At 52.1% G+C, this 17,642-nt stretch overlaps 5 protein-coding genes across 5 annotated transcripts; 1 reads left to right on the forward strand and 4 right to left on the reverse strand.

Annotated features, from left to right (window-relative positions):
• Window positions 1–1,391: 1,391 nt before the first annotated feature.
• N7474_001842 (uncharacterized protein) lies at window positions 1,392–2,228 on the forward strand (the record flags this gene model as incomplete). The annotated part of the gene is made up of 1 exon (XM_057193257.1): window positions 1,392–2,228. One exon carries the CDS (start codon window positions 1,392–1,394, stop codon window positions 2,226–2,228), a length of 837 nt encoding a protein of 278 aa, XP_057058210.1.
• A 1,059-nt stretch (window positions 2,229–3,287) lies between these two features.
• N7474_001843 (AP-2 complex subunit mu) lies at window positions 3,288–4,687 on the reverse strand (the record flags this gene model as incomplete). Its single annotated transcript, XM_057193258.1, has 2 exons — window positions 3,288–4,288; window positions 4,351–4,687. 2 exons carry the CDS (start codon window positions 4,685–4,687, stop codon window positions 3,288–3,290), a joined length of 1,338 nt encoding a protein of 445 aa, XP_057058211.1.
• A 341-nt stretch (window positions 4,688–5,028) lies between these two features.
• N7474_001844 (ERF4 family protein) lies at window positions 5,029–6,278 on the reverse strand (the record flags this gene model as incomplete). The annotated part of the gene is made up of 2 exons (XM_057193259.1): window positions 5,029–6,075; window positions 6,150–6,278. 2 exons carry the CDS (start codon window positions 6,276–6,278, stop codon window positions 5,029–5,031), a joined length of 1,176 nt encoding a protein of 391 aa, XP_057058212.1.
• Window positions 6,279–6,669: 391 nt separating this feature from the next.
• N7474_001845 (TMEM198/TM7SF3 family protein) lies at window positions 6,670–9,852 on the reverse strand (the record flags this gene model as incomplete). Its single annotated transcript, XM_057193260.1, has 4 exons — window positions 6,670–8,810; window positions 8,864–9,251; window positions 9,302–9,350; window positions 9,407–9,852. 4 exons carry the CDS (start codon window positions 9,850–9,852, stop codon window positions 6,670–6,672), a joined length of 3,024 nt encoding a protein of 1,007 aa, XP_057058213.1.
• Window positions 9,853–11,266: 1,414 nt separating this feature from the next.
• Window positions 11,267–17,534, reverse strand: N7474_001846 (uncharacterized protein; the record flags this gene model as incomplete). The annotated part of the gene is made up of 4 exons (XM_057193261.1): window positions 11,267–14,205; window positions 14,268–17,237; window positions 17,288–17,363; window positions 17,514–17,534. The coding sequence occupies 4 exons, from the start codon at window positions 17,532–17,534 to the stop codon at window positions 11,267–11,269; spliced, it is 6,006 nt and encodes a 2,001-aa protein (XP_057058214.1).
• Window positions 17,535–17,642: the final 108 nt, after the last annotated feature.

A 17,642-nucleotide genomic window follows, 5' to 3' on the forward strand; every position in this document is an offset into this window, starting at 1 on the left:
TATATTGTAAAAGATCGGCAAGATAAGGCAGGTACCGACAATATCCTCTGTCTGGTGTATTCACTCCAGTCACCGTCCTGCCGGACGCAAGGACCGGGGGGGACAAGCCTCATCGTCATGGAAGGAGAACCGTACCGAGGGATATTCCCCGATGACGATAGGCGATAAGCCAGGCGCAGATCAGACCAGAAGCCAGTCCTTCCGGGCGCCCAATGCATGCACATTGCTGTTGTCGTGAGTCGAACGATGACCTCAAGTGGCTCAACGATGACATCGGATCGTCAGGCACACGGCTGGGATTGGCCCCACACGCGCGACGCGCTCAGACGCGTCGCGTCAACGTGGTGAAAATTCGAACCCGATTCAATCCGCGAGCACAGTTGGGCGTCCAACTGGGAACAAAGCAGACGGACGGGCAGAAAAGGGCTGGCATGACTCGTTGAGAAGGGTGAGCAGACAAAGGATGGTGGAAAAGTCTCCCCTTGCCCTGTGGATTATGGGCTCTGTCATTCATAAGACAGCGGTGTCCCGGGACCCGGATTGTCCTGTCAGACCGAGTCTCCCGGATGACAGGACAGAACGTGCGCGATCAGCAGGCGCAATCGATAACGCTGATCGCAGGGACACGAGATTGTAACGCGTCGTCCCGAAAGGGCAATGTAACGAGGATCGCCCCTAGTGTCGTGCAGTCTCAGGGGGCCGAACCGCCTCGTGGGCATTCTCGCGAGGGGAGCGTCCTTGCGTTCGGCAGAACAGGGAGAGCTGTTTCATGGCCACGAGGGCAGGAGGGGTCTCAAGGACGAAGTAAAAAAAGGGCCAGTAGAAAGAATGTATTCTTTATAAAGAAGCCCCCAGCCAAGGGCGAAACGAGGGAATTATCACCAGAAGGAAGGGAAAGGACAGAACCAGGGCTGAACCACCAAGACCAACAGGCATCGTCATTCGTTGACATCACCTCTAAACCTGGGAACACTTTACTTTCTCTCTCATTCTTGGCCCCCAGGTTCATTCATTCAGAACATATTTAGAACCTTTGTTGTCCAGCCCGGTGGAGCAATGCGGGTGATGCTCGCTTGACCGTTTGCGGGTGTTGTCGTTTCTGCCCCCCCCCCCCAACGGTCCGTCTCCTCTTCCCCTTAACAACTCCCTCTCTCCCTGCACACTCCACCCTTCCCACTGTCGCATCGCCTTCGGAACTGGCGCATTCGAAAGCGCATACTGCCGCCATCATCCTCCACTCGTTTAATTCTCGCCAACTGCATCGACGCGCCTTGCAACGGCCTCCGGCGCAAATCAGGGATTGCGCACAAATCCCCGTCGCACTTCTTCACCTCTTGCGACTCCCACCACAGCAACTCCCTTCCACACGGTCATAATCTCCTTCCGGCATCATGCTCCTTCCATCTGCTCTCTCCTGCGATGTGCGCCGGCCGTCTCGCTTCACTCCCAGCCGCCTTTTCTCGACGCCTCCCCCGGTCGACCACAACACCTCTGGCAACGGCCTGCTAGGCACCTGTCGCGCACTGCAGTCTCTCTTGAACGGATCACCTGCGCCCTCGACGCGCCGCTCAACCAAGGCCCAGCGTCTCCAGAGCCCACTGCCCATCAACCCCCCGCGCCGGTCGCCGCGACGCTCATCGCGCAAAGTCGCGCGCCCAGCATCGCCTCGCCCAACTCCTCCACCTGCCACTCTCGCCCTAACACCCCCGCCACCACCCTCTGCGCCTGCGCGCGGCGCCAATAAACGGCGACGAGCCAGTGCGGATGACGACGACGATGAGACCGACTATGATCAGCGGCGTCGCTTCTCGACCCCTAAACGCCGCCGGTACGTCCCCTACGACTTGCCTCTCGGCCTCTCCTGCACAGATTTCTATTCTCTGCACTCTCCACCGATCACTCAGTCTCCTCCTTCACCCGCGCATCAACAACCACAGCCACAACCACAACCGCTCGAACAACCCATTTCCTTCTGTGATACCGTCCTCCCGTCCATCGAAGAGGCAGACGAACAGCCCTCGTCCTCATGTCCACCACCAGAAACAAGCTGGTCGGATGAGGACGACCAGCATCTCATCGATCTGGTCCTTGAGAAGTTCCGTCTCTCCCAGCAGGAATGGAATGACTGCGCTCGTCAAATGGGTCGCAGCAACTCTGCTACCGTCAACCGGCGCTGGAACTCTCTTGTCGGAGAGGGTCGTGTCGGGTTGCGGCGGGGGAGACGGTAAACTACTTACTCTCTTTGCTTTTTTTGGATTGGGATCCTGTATTATATGATGACTCGTTTCTTTTTTGGGTCTGCGAGGAAAAACTGTTTTGCATTATTCTTTCTTTCTCATTTTCGTGTCTCTTCTTTTCTTTTCTTGGACCATTACACCAGCACTCGATTATCTGTCTACCTACCCACTTACTTGTCTATTCGCATCAGGCTATGCGAATAACTCTTTGTTTCGGTCAACTTGTCCCTCGCTGCAACTCTCTCAGCTGACCTGACTTTCCATTCTGTCTGCTTCCCTCCCTCGTGTGCTCGATTTCATGCATATTCCTTTTTCTGCTGGTCGTTCCTTTTCTTCCCTCTTTGCTCCCCCCTTGCCTTTGCACGCTGTTTGCGGCGCCGACGCTGTACTAGTATATCCATCTTTGCCCGGCCGGGCTTGTATTTCTACTTATTCAAGAATGATACCACTATAACTATTGATCTTCAATTATATATCCTCGTATACTTACGCTGCGCTCGAGACTGGCTGCATTGTTCGCAACTTCGGTGCTGTCACTTAAAATTGACGTAGATAGTGGTGGAGAAAGGATATATATATCGAGGTATTCGTCTATGAACCTAGTATACCCTGCTCCCAGTCATCCTGTAGAAAATAACGTAGTACATACTTGCATTTAAACTTGAAAGGACAAGATTGAAATATTACATACCGTCAGAATAAAGGCGCGACGTGTCTAACACGTCGTTCGCTGTCCATGACAAGAACTAAGTAATTTGTGCTCTCACAAGACGGTAAACAGAAAAAAGAATTTGATTTCTAGCGTCAGGAAACATGGATACTAACGGCACAGTAGGTATGGTATGCTGAAGAAAGAAAGAAAAAGAAGAAAAATGTATGTGGCTTGACCTAACGCCAGACACCGGCCTGATTGATTGATTCCCCAAACAAGCATAGATGAGACAATGTTCGACTCGACTCAAGAGAAAACAACACGCGATGTTTTTAAAACCTGACAGAAAGGATAATTCATCAGCATCATCTCAGACACAACACAGTGACCATAAGCACTTACCGGATCTCGTAGCTCCCCGCGCGAGTCATATAGCGTACCCACTTCACCGAGCTGTAATTGCTCTTCTCAAAGACCTTCAGATACCTTACCAACAGCCCCGACGAAGTGAACATCAGCAAACCAAACGACAGACTCAGCGGCGGGCGACTCCAAGCCTTCTGATGCGTCATGGAGGTCAAGTTCGCTTCAGCCGTGAGGACATATTCACTCTGGCCCGAGAAGCGAGGGATCTTCCAGACGATATTATTATGCTCCGGTTCGTACTTGGCGCGGCCCTGGGAGGTGCGCTCGGTGGTCTTTGCGGTGTTGAGCGGCGTGGGGATGCGGACGATGACGTTGGTCGCGAAGAGCTTTGCGCTGTAGTTCGCTTTGATCGCGACGCTGTACTCAACCTTTGTCGTGCCAATCTCCCGCACGATAGGGTGCACTTTGAACGGGAGGTTGACGTTCTCCGTGGCCCGGTACCGCATCAGCTCGAACTCGCCGTCCGGCGGCACGAACGAGATGATTCGGTCGGCGTCGAACCGGCCTAGTTTCACGCACTGATGGAACTGGCAGTCTTCCAGCGTCACGGAGCCCGCTGCCGCGCGCGTCGCTTTGGATGTAGCTAGCGCGCCGCCCGAACTGCCCGCTCCGTTTTTGCCTCCGCTGGCGGGTGCGCCGCCGTCCAGGAGGAGTCGGTCGTTGAGTCCAAATTTGCACTCCGGCGTGCCGGATAGATATGCTCGCATGACGATTTGCCCGTTCACGTCGGCGCGGAGAACAGTCCCCGTTGCGGACATCAGGAGGTTGACGTCTTCGATCACGTCGACGAAGGCTTCGTTCTTGCGGTACTTGATATCCGAGCGGCGCCAGGACAGCGCACCAGTGGCTTGCTGCGTGATACGACTGGAGTCTGTGGGCGAATTGGCGATGACGGACTTGACGCCTTCGGTGGTGATGTACATTTTCAGGGTGTCGGTCTCGGTGTTCTGCGGGTATCCGAAGTCGAGGATCTCTGTAGGTGAGAAGGGATTATGAGCATGACCATATAACTTGAACCCTTAGCAGAAGACTTACCGTCCAGCAACTCATAAATCAAGACGAAATTATTCTTCACGGCCTCCTCGTCAAACTTGCCGAAATAGCTCTTCCCCAGCATGATAAACCGGTACATGAACTCAAAGATGAGTGCGGCATTGGCGTTGCTCTTGGTCACGGCGACCAGGTAGATATTTTCGTGCTTGACATGGCTGAAGGTTGTAGAGCCCAGGGTCAGGATAGGCGAGCGCACCTGCGGGTTGGAGATAACCTGGATACGGAAGATATCGGCCAGGCGCGGGCGGCAGTCGCTGCGGAAGGCGCGGAAGATGAGGTTCTCACCCTTTTGGTTGAAGATGAGGATGCCCGAGAGCATGGTGGTGGGTGGTGCATAACACTTCAGGAGCTTCGACGGTTGAAGATGTGAAGATGTGGGGGGCGGGATCGACGGACACCGCCTTCGACACTGGAGGTACTACGTTGGGTAGTATAACATAACTCAGGGAATAGTTACTAGACTGATAGATTTTTTTATCGATGCTCGCTAGAGCAATTGTATGTACAAGGTCCAGAGAAGAGACTACAAACAGTATCAAAAGTGAGATATAACCAAGAGTCGCGGATGGATATCATGGAGAAGGTCAGGACAAGAGTGACAAGATTACAAAAAGATAGACAAAAAGAAGACAATGGGGAATCGCACACAAAAGCACCGAATCAAGTACCAGGCCCAATGCCGGTGCTGGGCCTGGTATTGGGTTGAGAGGGATCCTCGCTGGGTACAATGCCCACCTTGGGATCGGGGATCTGGATATCGAGAGACATGTAGGCGGTTCGCCGCAGACTCCAGATGTGCACTCCGTCCTTGGCGCCAACCTCTCGATTCCAGTTCTCCAGCCAGGTCTCGACGTGTTGTAGCTGGCTCTTGATCCCAGGGGCATTGATGTCGTCCCACACCCAGCCCGTCAGCAGGCCCATCGCGCCATCGAACCAATTGCGGAGGCGGAACGGGTCAAAGGCCTTGATGAGGCCCTCGTTCACAGTGGCAATCACCTGGCGGAACTCTTGTTCTGACAATAGCGGGTCCAAAATCTCGGGATACAGATTCGAAAAGGTCGGCGCCAAGTCGCCCTTGATCATCCAGTCGCGTCGAATCCGGATCACGCGCGTGGTGAGATACTCCTGAGATCCAATCGGTACATGCGGGTTCAGATGCGGGAAACACGGGTGAGCGGGGCCCCAGGCCAGTTCTTCGGCGACGTCAGGGGCGGGTTGGCCGGTGTTCGAGGGGACGGAAGCGATCTGGGATTGGGAGCGTAGAGAAGTTTGTGACTGGACGTGGCGAGGCCGGTCGTCATTATTCTGGCGGCGAGTGCCATCTTGCGATAGATGGACTTCGGCAGGGGGCTGGAGGTTTTCCACCTCCTTGGCCGCGCTGCCGGCAAATGCTGCAGCCATGTCCGCGGGTGATATATGTTGGCTACGCCGCCGGCCTAGAGGCAGACCGATACTGGTGCGGCTGCTCTCGCTCTCGCCCTGACTGCGCTCCACGATCAGACTGGACGGGGACGGGCTGAAGCGACTGCGTCGTCGTTCGGGGATGCTCAGCAACGGAGACTCGAGGGGTAGGCTATCGGATGAGAGCTGGCGAGGTGGGACGCTGATCGGGGTGATTCGGGGGACGTGGTTGACAGGGTTGGCGAGTCGGACGGCGGGCGGGCGAAGGATGGCAGGGAACGACGACTGGCCCGAGATGGGGACGCACTGCCGCCGCTGTGCTCGGGGAAATGACGAAGTCGCCTCCACGGGGGCGCGAGTGGCTACTAAGGAATGGGGACCACGGACCAAGCGTTCTTGTGCCTGCCGCGGCGATAGAGAAGAGGAGGAGGAAGTGAAGGACGCCGTGTTTGAAGAGGAAAAAGAGAGTGTTGGGGATGGGCGGCGAGGAGAAACGAGCGGACGCACATAGAGAGAGACACACACAATAAAAAGAGAAGAAAACAGAAAGAGAACGAAGTCCAATGAATGAATGAATGAATTGAAGAATTCCGAATTGAAAAGAATTGAGATGATTTGGAATTTCTTGGCAGCCTCAAATTTGAGGCCGAGCTAAATAAATCTACGATCCGGAACAAACGAGCCCTAATAAAGACCGGACGCCCCGGATAGTAATAATTAGACTCGTCTACCTCATACAAGTGCCCCGTGTTTGCGCCAATCGCCGGGATAGCCCTTGTTTCATGCCTGCAGGCTGCAAGGAGAGGTCGGATGTAAAAAAAAAAAAAAAAAAAAAAAAAATGAAATAAAAAATTGTTAAAAGGGTATATCTATCACACAACAAGAAAGAAACAACATCAGCTACAAGTGTTGATGGGCCGTCGCCTGCATCCTCCGCATGGCTTGTCGATGCAGGTCGGTCATGCTGCCCCGCTGCATTCCATCTGCAATGCTCTGGCCCAGCTGCGCAGCCGAGGCATCCTGCATCTGTTGCACCGATCCCCAAAGACTGCGTGGCCTGTCCGAGCCCATCGGCGGAGAGAATGCCAATGGATCACGGCGCTGGAAGAGGTCCTCGCGGACCGACTGTCGCCAGGCCGCCATCATGACTGACCTACCCGAATCAGGAGTCGGGGGTCGTGGAGATCCAGATCGATCGATGCTCTGGAGACTGACTGCCGAGGGCGAGTGCATGGACTGCCGCTGGAGCATGGCGCGGCGTTTGGAGAGCGGCACGTCGTCGTCGTCATTTGGCTCCTTCCCGCGCTGTTCACCCTCTTCATCCTCTCGCTCCTCGGGGATCGAGAAAGTGGGCGGTACAAGCGGATACGGCTCTGCGAGTGATGTGCGCGATGACCCGCTCCGCGACATCCGGTGGTCCTGCCGTAGCGATAGCATGGATTTTCGGTTGCGGACCATTCTCTCTCTCACTGCCAGGAGTGAAGGCGTTCCGCTCAATCTCTTTGAGTCTGGCGTGCCGTTGCCATCGCCGGGAGCAGTAACCGTCAGGTATGGAGTCGACCTGCTGCGTGTCGGTGCCATCCTGCTGTTACCTTGTCGCATGCCAAGAGACTCAGACGACTGGTTCCTCCAGGCCATTGAAGCACGAGTTACGGACTTGGGCAGGTTGGTTACTGAGCCACTGGACATGCTGTTGCTGGAGGTCGTGCGACGCAGTCCGGGTGCCGGTTTTGGTGAAAGGGCATATGAGCGACGATTGCTCATGTCCGTAGACAGGGACCTTGTCATTGGCTGTGGCGGCTGAGCAGTAAAGGGTGTCTGTAATAGCTGCTCAATGTCGACGGGCACTGCGGCCTCTTCGTTGTCGGACGTGCTTTCCTTCACTTCATCATCCACCGGAATGTGCTCAAAGTCCGGGACATCCGCCTCTTCTAGGTTCTTTGCCCATTCTGTGGTGCGATATGAATGGACCACCTTGGATGTCTGCTCCGGAATGCCTTGCACGCTGGATCTGTCCAATCGAGTCGGTTCGTCCTTGAGGCCATCTTTTTCCTGCAACGCAGAACTCATGGTTTTTGTCTCCTCTGACGAACATCCATCCAGGCTCTTTGCTTGGACAGTGATATCCTCCTCAATGTGCTCGGGGTGGGAAATAGCTTGGTTCTCATTGCTGGCTGGATTGTCGGGCAATTCCATTGGAAGATCCTGTTGGCATTCGCCAGCTGGCTCGTTTAGAATATCGGATGAGATGGTTGGACAGTCGGAAATCGACTCTTGATCATCCGCAATGCCTGCCATAGACGATTCAGAATCTTCGGCTGCAACAAGCGCTTCTTCTGACTGTGACTGAGAGGAGCGTTTGGCGCCACTACTGCTCTGACGAGAAAATCGACGCAAAAGGGACCTCCCTGATAAGCGTCTCGAGTGTCCCTCAGATCCCGCAATAGCGCCATTTTCTGAATTGTTTTCGTCATCATGGTTTGAACCAGCGTCCGTAATAATTATCGTAAGCGCTGGCAGATGTTCTGCTGCTCCTGCTTCTGGTTTTTGATCATGCCACGCCTGTGAACTCTCACCCACAGAAGGAGCATCATTACCGGTCTCCCGGGTTTTCTCACTACAAGAGGGCTCCATCAATGCGTCGGTGCTGCCCATATCCTTCATTTCGACTGCATCCTTTTCGTGGCCTGTGGACCCCAAACCATTGGAGTCTCTTCGCGAATCAGCCACGGCGGTTTCGGAGAGCGAGGGCGCTTTCCCTTCATCACTGTTCCCGAACATATTCTCCCACTCGGCTCGTTCTCGGGAATTGCTTTCTTCCACTTGACGACCGACTTCTTCTTCGGCCGCTTCTTTATTTTTTTCTTGTTGTTTTCGTGTATCATTTTCTTTCGAGCGGCGCTCCTTGATCACTCGCCACAACCGCAGCTGGGATACCACACCCATGGCAGTGATGATGACGATCCCGGCCAGCTCGACCCGGATACTGCGAGTAAGGGGGTAAGTATAGGTATGTCGAGGAAATATCTCCTTATTCAAGCCTAGAAGGGACGTCAAAACTGGGAATCTTTGTATCATTATGCCATCGACTTACCCCAGATATACAACCAGAACTCTTTCAATCCAGCTCTGCTGAAACAGTCAATCCCAAGCATAATCGCCGTGGCACCAGAAAAGGCAGTGCACGCAATTAGCCCGTATGCTCTGGTGTAATGACTGAATGATAAGGCATAGAAGCCCACGACGACCGCAGCAATCAGTCCAACCTTCGGCCCGGTGCTTGAGAGGAGACCGCCGGATTTCAATGATAGAAGCCACATGCTTATGCAGAATCCACCGAGCAGGCAACCGAAACCTTCCGTGATTTCTTTGAATATAAGGGCCAGTCCACCGAAGGTCAATCCAGTGATGAATATGGCGACCAGGTATCCGCCTTGAATGGCGTTACTCACGGGAGGGTTCATCACATATTCAATCAAGACCTAATAAAGGTTCAACGCTTGTCTAATATATGGATCATTTTCACACTTACAGTCACACCCAAGGCTGTTATGAATCCAGCTGAGAGCAATATTTGAATCCTTTAAACCCAGATTAGCAGCCAACTCTTGCTAACCTCAAATAATCCATGACGTACCATTTCTCGAGTACGCCAATGAAGGCCAGAGTCCCTCCGAGGAAGAGGAGTATGATACCCCCAATCCCTAACGCTGGACTGATTTGAGGGTAGATTGGAAGACCTCCCGAGTATGTTTTGTTTGAATTGTCGTGCTGGGGATGAGAGTCACCTGTCATAGGTGTGTCCAATGAAGGGACGGTCGTCGTTGGCGTCGCTATAGGGGACCTGGTATTTGAAACGGCATCGTTGGTAGTTGTCGTCGTTGCGACGTCTTTCGTAGTTGCCGTGAACACATCATTCGCGTCGGTCCTTGTCACTAACGTTGCCGTCGCTGGGTATTGTTTCCGGTGGAAAGTTTCGGTGGTATCGAGATTTTGTGGCTCTTGGATTGCGGCGGGCGCAGCAAATGCGCCCACAAATTGGAGGAAAAGAAGAATGATGCTAAGAAATGATTGACGTCGCATCTTGATTAATTTGCTCACGGCCGAGTCTTTGATCGTGTATCTCCAACGTAGTCAAGCTGGCTGAATAGATATATGCCGGAAACTGCTCACACATCCATACATAACAACAAGTCTCCAGTCACGGTTTGTCTTCAGACATGAGACGTCTTGTCCGAATATAATAGGAGGGTAGAATTAACAAACCAAGTTCCCAGTCAGAATAATGTCGTCAGGGATCCATTGGGCCAGAAGGAAATAATGAAATGAACAGAAAGCGAAAGAAAATTAAGCAGAAAGCAGCCCCGGGCCCAGCCCCAGAATCTCCCTAGATATAAAGCGAGCGGCGAGAATTGACACCGCTAATCCCAAATTCCAGAATACCGGGGACCCTGTGATGGATTCTCATTGTTTAGGGCATATTTCCGGTTTTAGGGAAGGGGGAGGGGCGGGTATGGATAACAGACGCCCACACCTGCTGGACCAGTGAGCTGTCGATTGGACAGGACGGTTGTGTGTAAGGACGATAATTACTTGCATACATTGCTCGAGTCCCTCGCGAAAGATTGACCGATAACGGGACTGTTCAGCAAGCCGCATAGGTCATACTGCTTTACTTCGTCTCTACCAGGGCAGCAATAATATTTCTGTTGTGAGATGAAGCTGATGTTTAGTTGACTGTGTTTACCATGCCAATTCCTATCATTCGCAATACTAAAATCTCGCGCAGATCCATTCTCCAGGTCACCGACTGGAATGCGGGCAATTAGCCGATTCCCTGACCTGTCAGATCGACCACAACACCAGCTTCTTGGGATCAAGCACGAACATAATATACATGGGCGCGTGTGCACTCACCGTCAAATGTAAGCGAAGAAAAGGACTTCTCGACTGGAGTGGTTTGCAAAAGGAACTAGGGGCCAGACGGCGGGTGGCGTCGATTCGATCTATCACCTTTGAGCGGTTCCTGGATGACGCTTCAACTGGACCAATCCAATGTTGATTTAGCCTGCATGCCACCATATCACTGGCCTATGAGCGCCGTCCGGAAAACAATGCCTTCGAGGCACTGGCGGTCGGACAAAGTCGAGGCAAGGAGCCTCTGAGACAGCATCCATTTTTGGGTGTGTACCTTGTCGATCATTTTCCTCTAGAACTCAACCCAAACCCTAAATCCATAATTCAAGCAGTGGTAGGAACGAGTCGGTCATGGTGGCCAGTTCCTGAGATGCTCGTTGCTGATACTCTGGGGGAGGATTACGGCTAATTAATAGTACTGCAATAGGGCATTGAATACTCCTCTCGGTAATGGCCGAGTATCCTCACCAAATATTAACCTGAATGCCTCTAGTTTAACCGTGGCCGGGTGAAGTGAACAGAAAAAGAAGGCTGGATTGGATTGAATGATCATTGCTAGAGTTTAACAATTGCCAAAACTCTATTCTTCTTTCGCAAAAAGATCCAAGATCAGCTGCCTCTCGCAAGCAGCAGCAACATCCAAGGCACTCATGCCCTTGTTGTTTTCCTTCCTCGGATCCAACCCCCGTGCCAGCAACTCCTGAAACAACCATCGTCCATCAGGTTCACTGGTTTCATCATCTTCCCGCCCGGCGACCGCGTGGAGCAGAGTATCGCCATCGTTATTGACAGCAAATACATCATGGTAACCAAACATCCGGCGAACATCGGACTCCGCAGGGGGAGCAACCGCGAAATAGTCGCATCGCAACTTGGTTAGTTTGACGTACGGAAAAAGAGGTGTGTTTCCGGCATTGTCGCGGGCATTGGGATCACAGCCTTTTGCTATGAAGTGTTCATATAGACCTTGGTACGCAGGAAGATAGCTCTTGTCGAAGTCACGAAAATATACGCCGCCGTCAGGACTGAGTGTCATGAGCGTCGGAGCGAGAATATGCAGTGGAGTGTCTCCGTTCGGACCGGTAATTTGAAGCTCTGCACCAGCAGAGAGCAGCGCATTAATGAGGTCCAATCTGTTGTCTTCTTTTATACTAGATCCGTTGAGGGCGCAGTAAAGTGGCGAGAGACCTTCGCTATTCGTGGCAGAGACATTGGCGCCCTTTTCCAGTAGCAGCTTCACTGTCTTGATTAAGCCTGCTTGGGTGGCAAGTAGAAGGGGCGTTGATCCATTGACATCCGTGGCATGGATATTGGCTCCAGCTAGTATCAATTGGCTTGGCGTAGAATCACCCTTCACGACGCGGGATTGAGCCGAAGTCGAGCATGCTCTCATGAGAGGCGTTTGATCTTCAGCGTCTCTCACTTCTAGATCAATTCCAGCGTCGATGAACGGAGCAATAAGCCCGTGGTTATGACAGACTTCATGGAACACAGTGGATTTTCCATTGCGCAGTTCCATCCAGGGATTCGCCCCGCGTTCCAGAAGAAGCACAACCATTTTCTCCCTGGTCTTTCTTGGCGACGCCGTACCTAAGGATGCCCGATCACCTTTTAGAGAGGCAGCGAGAAGAGGCGCTTCTTCGTCCTTGAAGTTACTAAAATAACCCTCGTCGTTCGGGCGGTGGAATACGATGTTGACATCTGCCCCAGCGTCAATAACAGCCGATGCAACCGCACAGTTACCGCTCTCGACTGCCACAATTATGGGAGGCACTGGACATAGGCTCATGTCAGCACCGTGGTCAAGGAGCTTCTGGATCACTCTCAGGCCTCTTTTGGTATCCAAGGCGGAGATTAGAGGCGTCAAGCCACTATAAGGAGAAATGGCGTTGATCTTTGCGCCGTGTTTCAACACAACTTCCAGAGCCTCATCACGCCAAAATGAAGTCCCTAGAAATCCACTTCGATCTCCAGAAAGCGCGCATTGAAGAACTGTGCGTCCACGAGAATCAGTTGATTCTAGATCTGCTCCTGCCTTGCATATCGACTCGAGTGCCGAGATGTTCCACCAGTTCTCGCCCACGGCAAGAACATGAGCGGCTGCGTATACGGGACGATGGTGTCCGGAATACCGGTTTTCGCCGAGACGTTCTGCATACTTGGTGTTCACATCAACACCAAGTTCAATGAGCAGATTGACCATTTGGAGGTTTGACAGCTGTCTGCTTGTTGCAACATGAAGAAGCGGAGGTGAAAACGCATTGATGTCTTTGATAAAAGGCGCGACTGTCTTCATCATTGACATAAGGCCCCAATGAGAAACATAGTGCACAGGAGTCAAGCCCTCGGGCCCGTAAGACATAGGGTCAAGTCCGGTGTCCAATAAAGCCTTGACTACAGCCTCGTTTCTCGTGCTGATAGCTGCTTGAAGGGTGGCGTATGCATCGGTGTTATTATCCTCGATGCCTCGAGCAATGGACTCAGCGTGCGTGGATCGGGTAGAACACCAACGATGCATGAGACTGTTTTTCGTGCCAAGATTTGGTGAAGACAAAAGCGCATCCACCACTTCCTCGTGGCCGATAAACACAGCCACATCATATGCCGTTTGCCCACGATTGTCGCATATCGCTGGATCTGCACCGGCTGCCAATAGGCAGCGAACAACGTCTTGCGTCATGCGGGCTTCTTCTTCTTGACAGATCACAAAGCTTAAATCCCACTCAACACGATCTTGTCTAGTGTTGGGAGGAGGAATTATGTACGCAGCGAGAGACCGAACACAACCTCCCCACGTAGGTCGTTTCCTGTACTTGCGGTTCTTTCTGAACGCCGAGGTATTGACCTGGTGCTCGGCAGCTAGATGTAGGGGCGTCAAGCCATGTTTGTCTGCGATGTTTGGATTCGCCCCAGCTTGCAATATGGAGTAGACACTCTCGAGGTTCCCAGACAGAGCCGCATGGTGCAATGGAGTCCGGCCATTTTCATCCTTCTGATCCACGCTGTACGATTTCTCGCAATATAGCTTGCAGAGCAGAGAGACAGCACTGCTATGTCCAGCGCCTGCTGCAAAATGAAGAGGAGTTCGGTCATCGTTCGTCAGGACATTTATATCTGCTCCGGCTCGGTAGAGTTTCCAAACATAAGCCTCGGATGTAGAGGCAGCGCAATGGATGGCCACGATGCCTTCGTTATCTGCCGCATGCAAATTTATACCCAGGTGTGGTTGAAGCAGGAAATCTATTACAGCTGGGATGATCCGAATGCTCTCGCTGTCAGGGTCCACGTTTGGCAGCCGGACTAACTTATGCAAAGCTGTTTCGCCGCGGTTGGTGGTCAGGTTTGCTAGTCCACCAAGCTCCAAAATTGTCTTTAAGGTGACTGGAAAGACACTCGGGCGAATTGCATCATGGAAGGGCGTGTTGCCCTCGAAATCGACACAATTGATGTCACATCCTGCTTGAATGAGAGCTTGGGCATCCGCCGACCAAAACTTGACTTGCGCAGCTATGTGAAGAGCTATTTTGGGAGATGAGCCTAACCCCCGGAATATCAATGGAGGTAGTGTACGAAGCACTTACCGGACTTGTTCTGGAAATCTCTGGCCTTGGCATTGGCTCCGTTTTTGATCAGTCCAGTGATGAATTCAGACTCTCCATTGTTGCAGGCTGCAAGCAAAGCTGTCCTTCCGAGTCGATCCCGGGACTCCAGATCCAGCCCTTTGTCCATGAACAATGGAATCGAGTTCACCCTTCCATCTCCACCGTTTCCATATCGGAGGTTATACAGACAGAGTGCGCCTTTCTTGTTCTTGATGGTGGGGTCTGCGAATTTCAACCACTTTTGAATATCCTCGTACTCAAACAACCACGAGGTGCATATATAGTGTAGTGCCGTGTTTCCTTTATGGTCTTGCAGGTTTGGGTCCGCACCATTGTTGATATACATGCTGACATCGGTGCATTGAGCCCTGGCCGCTAGGATGAGAGGCGTGGCGCCGTCACTAGGTCGAGCTTCGTTGATATCGGCCCCTGCCACCGTGAGCATCTTGATGGCTTGGAAGCGTCCTTTAGACATCCTAAAATTCTGATGAAGCACGGTGTTTCCGTCAGAATCAGTGGCACACGCATTGGCACCGTGACGCAGAAGAAGGGACACAAATTCATCAGCGCGATCCACGCCCAAGAAGTACTGATCCACCCAAGCGAATAATATAGGGCTTGACCGGTGTCTCGAATTGACATCAGCTCCAGCCTCGATGAGGTAAGTTGCGCTTTTCTTCCATTCTTCAAGAGTGTTATCCGGACGGGACTCGCGTCCGGACAGCGTGATTCTCGCCCATCCCTGAAGAGGATTTAATTCCGGCTTATCGCTGGAAAACTGAAAGCCGGGACCATCTCTGGCGTATTTAGTTTCGTGGGATTTGGCATGCACATCGGCTCCATGGGAAAGCAAAATGCGCACAGTCTCGGAATCTGCGACGACTGCGGCAAGAAACAGCGCCGTCTTCCCCTTATCATTGTGTTTGTTGATGTTGGCAACAATTTCAGGATACCGGAGCAGAATTTCAAGGGTCTTGGATTGACCTGTCGCGGAGGCATAGTGCGGAAGTATGGTGCTTCGTGAACAGGAATCCATACGTGTTAACAGCTCAGAGACAACATCCGCGGCGCCCAGCTCGCAGGCGTATTGGATTGGTGTCTTTCCAATGGTTGAGTCTTGCAAATGGAAGTGATCATGGTCTTCTCGATGTTTAGGTGACATTGGATCTGCACCGATATCGAGCAAGCACTGCAGCGCTTTGACATGGTTGCCTTTAGCTGCATGATGAACAGGTAACAGGCCATCCTTGTCAGAGATGGTTAAACAGGGGGCGCTAGCCACGAGGTTTGCTAGTGTCCCAGCATGCCCATTCATTGCAGCGTAGGCAGATGCTGTTCGCCCATAAGAATCTACAGCATCCACTTGTTCTCCCCGTTCTATGAGATGCACAATGTATCCTTCCAGCCCAGCTTTGCCAGCCATATGGAGCGCACGAAAATTATCAGGAATGCCTTCTGCCTTGTGTACGAGCAGGAAGTCCTTCCAGCTCTCGAAATCGTGAGCTCCATACTGGCAGAGACCATCCAGCTTCAACATCAGTTCTTTCGTCATGATCCTGCATTTGGCAGCATGATACAGCAGATTCTGCGATGCGTATTTGAGGAAGGGGAATTGAATCATGAGATTTCTTTCGGTGGAGTGATCGTAGCAGTATTCCAAGTTTTCACCGCGATCACTGACAGACCACGAGTCAAAACATCCAGACAGCAGATAATCAATGGAAGAAATCGCCAGATCTTGATGAATAGGAATGGGTGAAAGAGCCGGGAACCATTTGTCGGAGTGAGGTGGTTCTACAGCACTTTTGCGTTCTCTATCCAGCAGAAACTCCGTAAAGGAGTGGTGGATGACTTGGACGGTTTCGTTATCCAATATCTCCAGAAGCGGACCACATGACGTGCGAGCCATGAGTTTTGCATCTTGGGAAGCATTGAGCCCGCTTCGGTCTCTACGGGAATTGATCAAGGCTGCAAGTTCTGTGGCGCGAAGGGGCCGACTTGCGTGAGTGATACAAGAAAGTAGCCAGAACTGGAAACTTCGACTGGCTCCTGAACGTACCGAGTGTTCATGGAGGAGGTTCACATACATATCTTCCAGAGAGCCCGGAAGATGTTCCAGATGCTCTCGCACTGCAAGTGGCTTGTGGATGATCTCGTCAAGCATCAGTCGGGCGTACAGGAAAAGACCTGCTGCCTTTTGGCAGAGAACTTCCTTGACTAACGAACAATCTTCCAAAGTTAATCCGCTCCGCTGTTCATTAGCGAGGCGATGACTGAGGTATGTGGCAATGTCGCTTTCGACATCCCCTCCTTCAAGCCGGATTCTGACAATGTGCGGCCCCCTGAGGGCGTTCTGCAGCGAGGGTATCGGGCGACTGGTCATGATAAGCTTGATTGATTCTGGCTTTTGTTTCCCGATCTCATAGATGCATTGTAATAAGTTGCACTGCTCAGTATCCAGTTCATCCAGGGCATCAAAAACCAGATAGACCATGGGAAGGGTCGAAAGGGCGAAAAGTAACGATCTCCAGAGCTCATGGAATGGAGCACTCTCTATCGCCGAATGCTGCAGATGAAGCTTTTTCAGGGTAGCCTGCAGTGGAATGCTGTAATCAAGGAGCTGTGACAAACAGTCTTGGGCCAGTTGTCGCGGGTTGCTATTCGACTTGATGATCCGCCGAGCAAAAAAGAATAGCACAGGCACATCCTCCTTTTTCAGGGTCTGGATCAAATTGGCCGCGGCTACTGATTTGCCGCTTCCCGGGATGCCTTGAACCCACAAGGCCCCAAGACCAGAATCATGCCAGTTCCTGTACTTGTCTGTTTGGAACAGCCAGTCGCCAGTTCCCGGGGCGTGGGAGTTGAGATGTTTTTGGTATTCACTCCCTTCCGAATCATATTCCGTTGGACACAGCCAGGATCGAATGGTTTCAAGGTCCTCGGCAGTGACTGGCAAGAAGATCAGTAGATGTCTTGATGAGAAAAAGTGGGAATCCTACTGGGAAGGTCTTGGGCACCGTCTATTGTCACAGTCAGCAAGAGCGTTTGAGTATCAGGAACGAAAACTTGCCTATTCTATCCACCAAGACGTAGTCATCGTTGTCCATAATCACCGTTGTAGTTGTTAGTGACAAGTATTCACGAGGAGTGAAAAGGGCTAGTTGTTCAGCCCCCAGCTTTCTTGCCAAGCAGAGTAGAGCCTCATCATGTGAATGCGCAGCATACTAATTTTAGTTCTAGACACATATTCCAATAAATTAGCATGACTGCATAAGTAATAACACTATCTTTTTCCTTGTGTGTCTCTATTCCTTCATTATTTCCCTATCTCATCATGTAGTTACCCAAAACGGC

The sequence above is a fragment of the Penicillium riverlandense genome (assembly GCF_028828495.1).
Source record: "Penicillium riverlandense strain IBT 135883 chromosome Unknown utg000001l_segment0_segment0, whole genome shotgun sequence".
Classification (NCBI taxonomy): domain Eukaryota; kingdom Fungi; phylum Ascomycota; class Eurotiomycetes; order Eurotiales; family Aspergillaceae; genus Penicillium; species Penicillium riverlandense.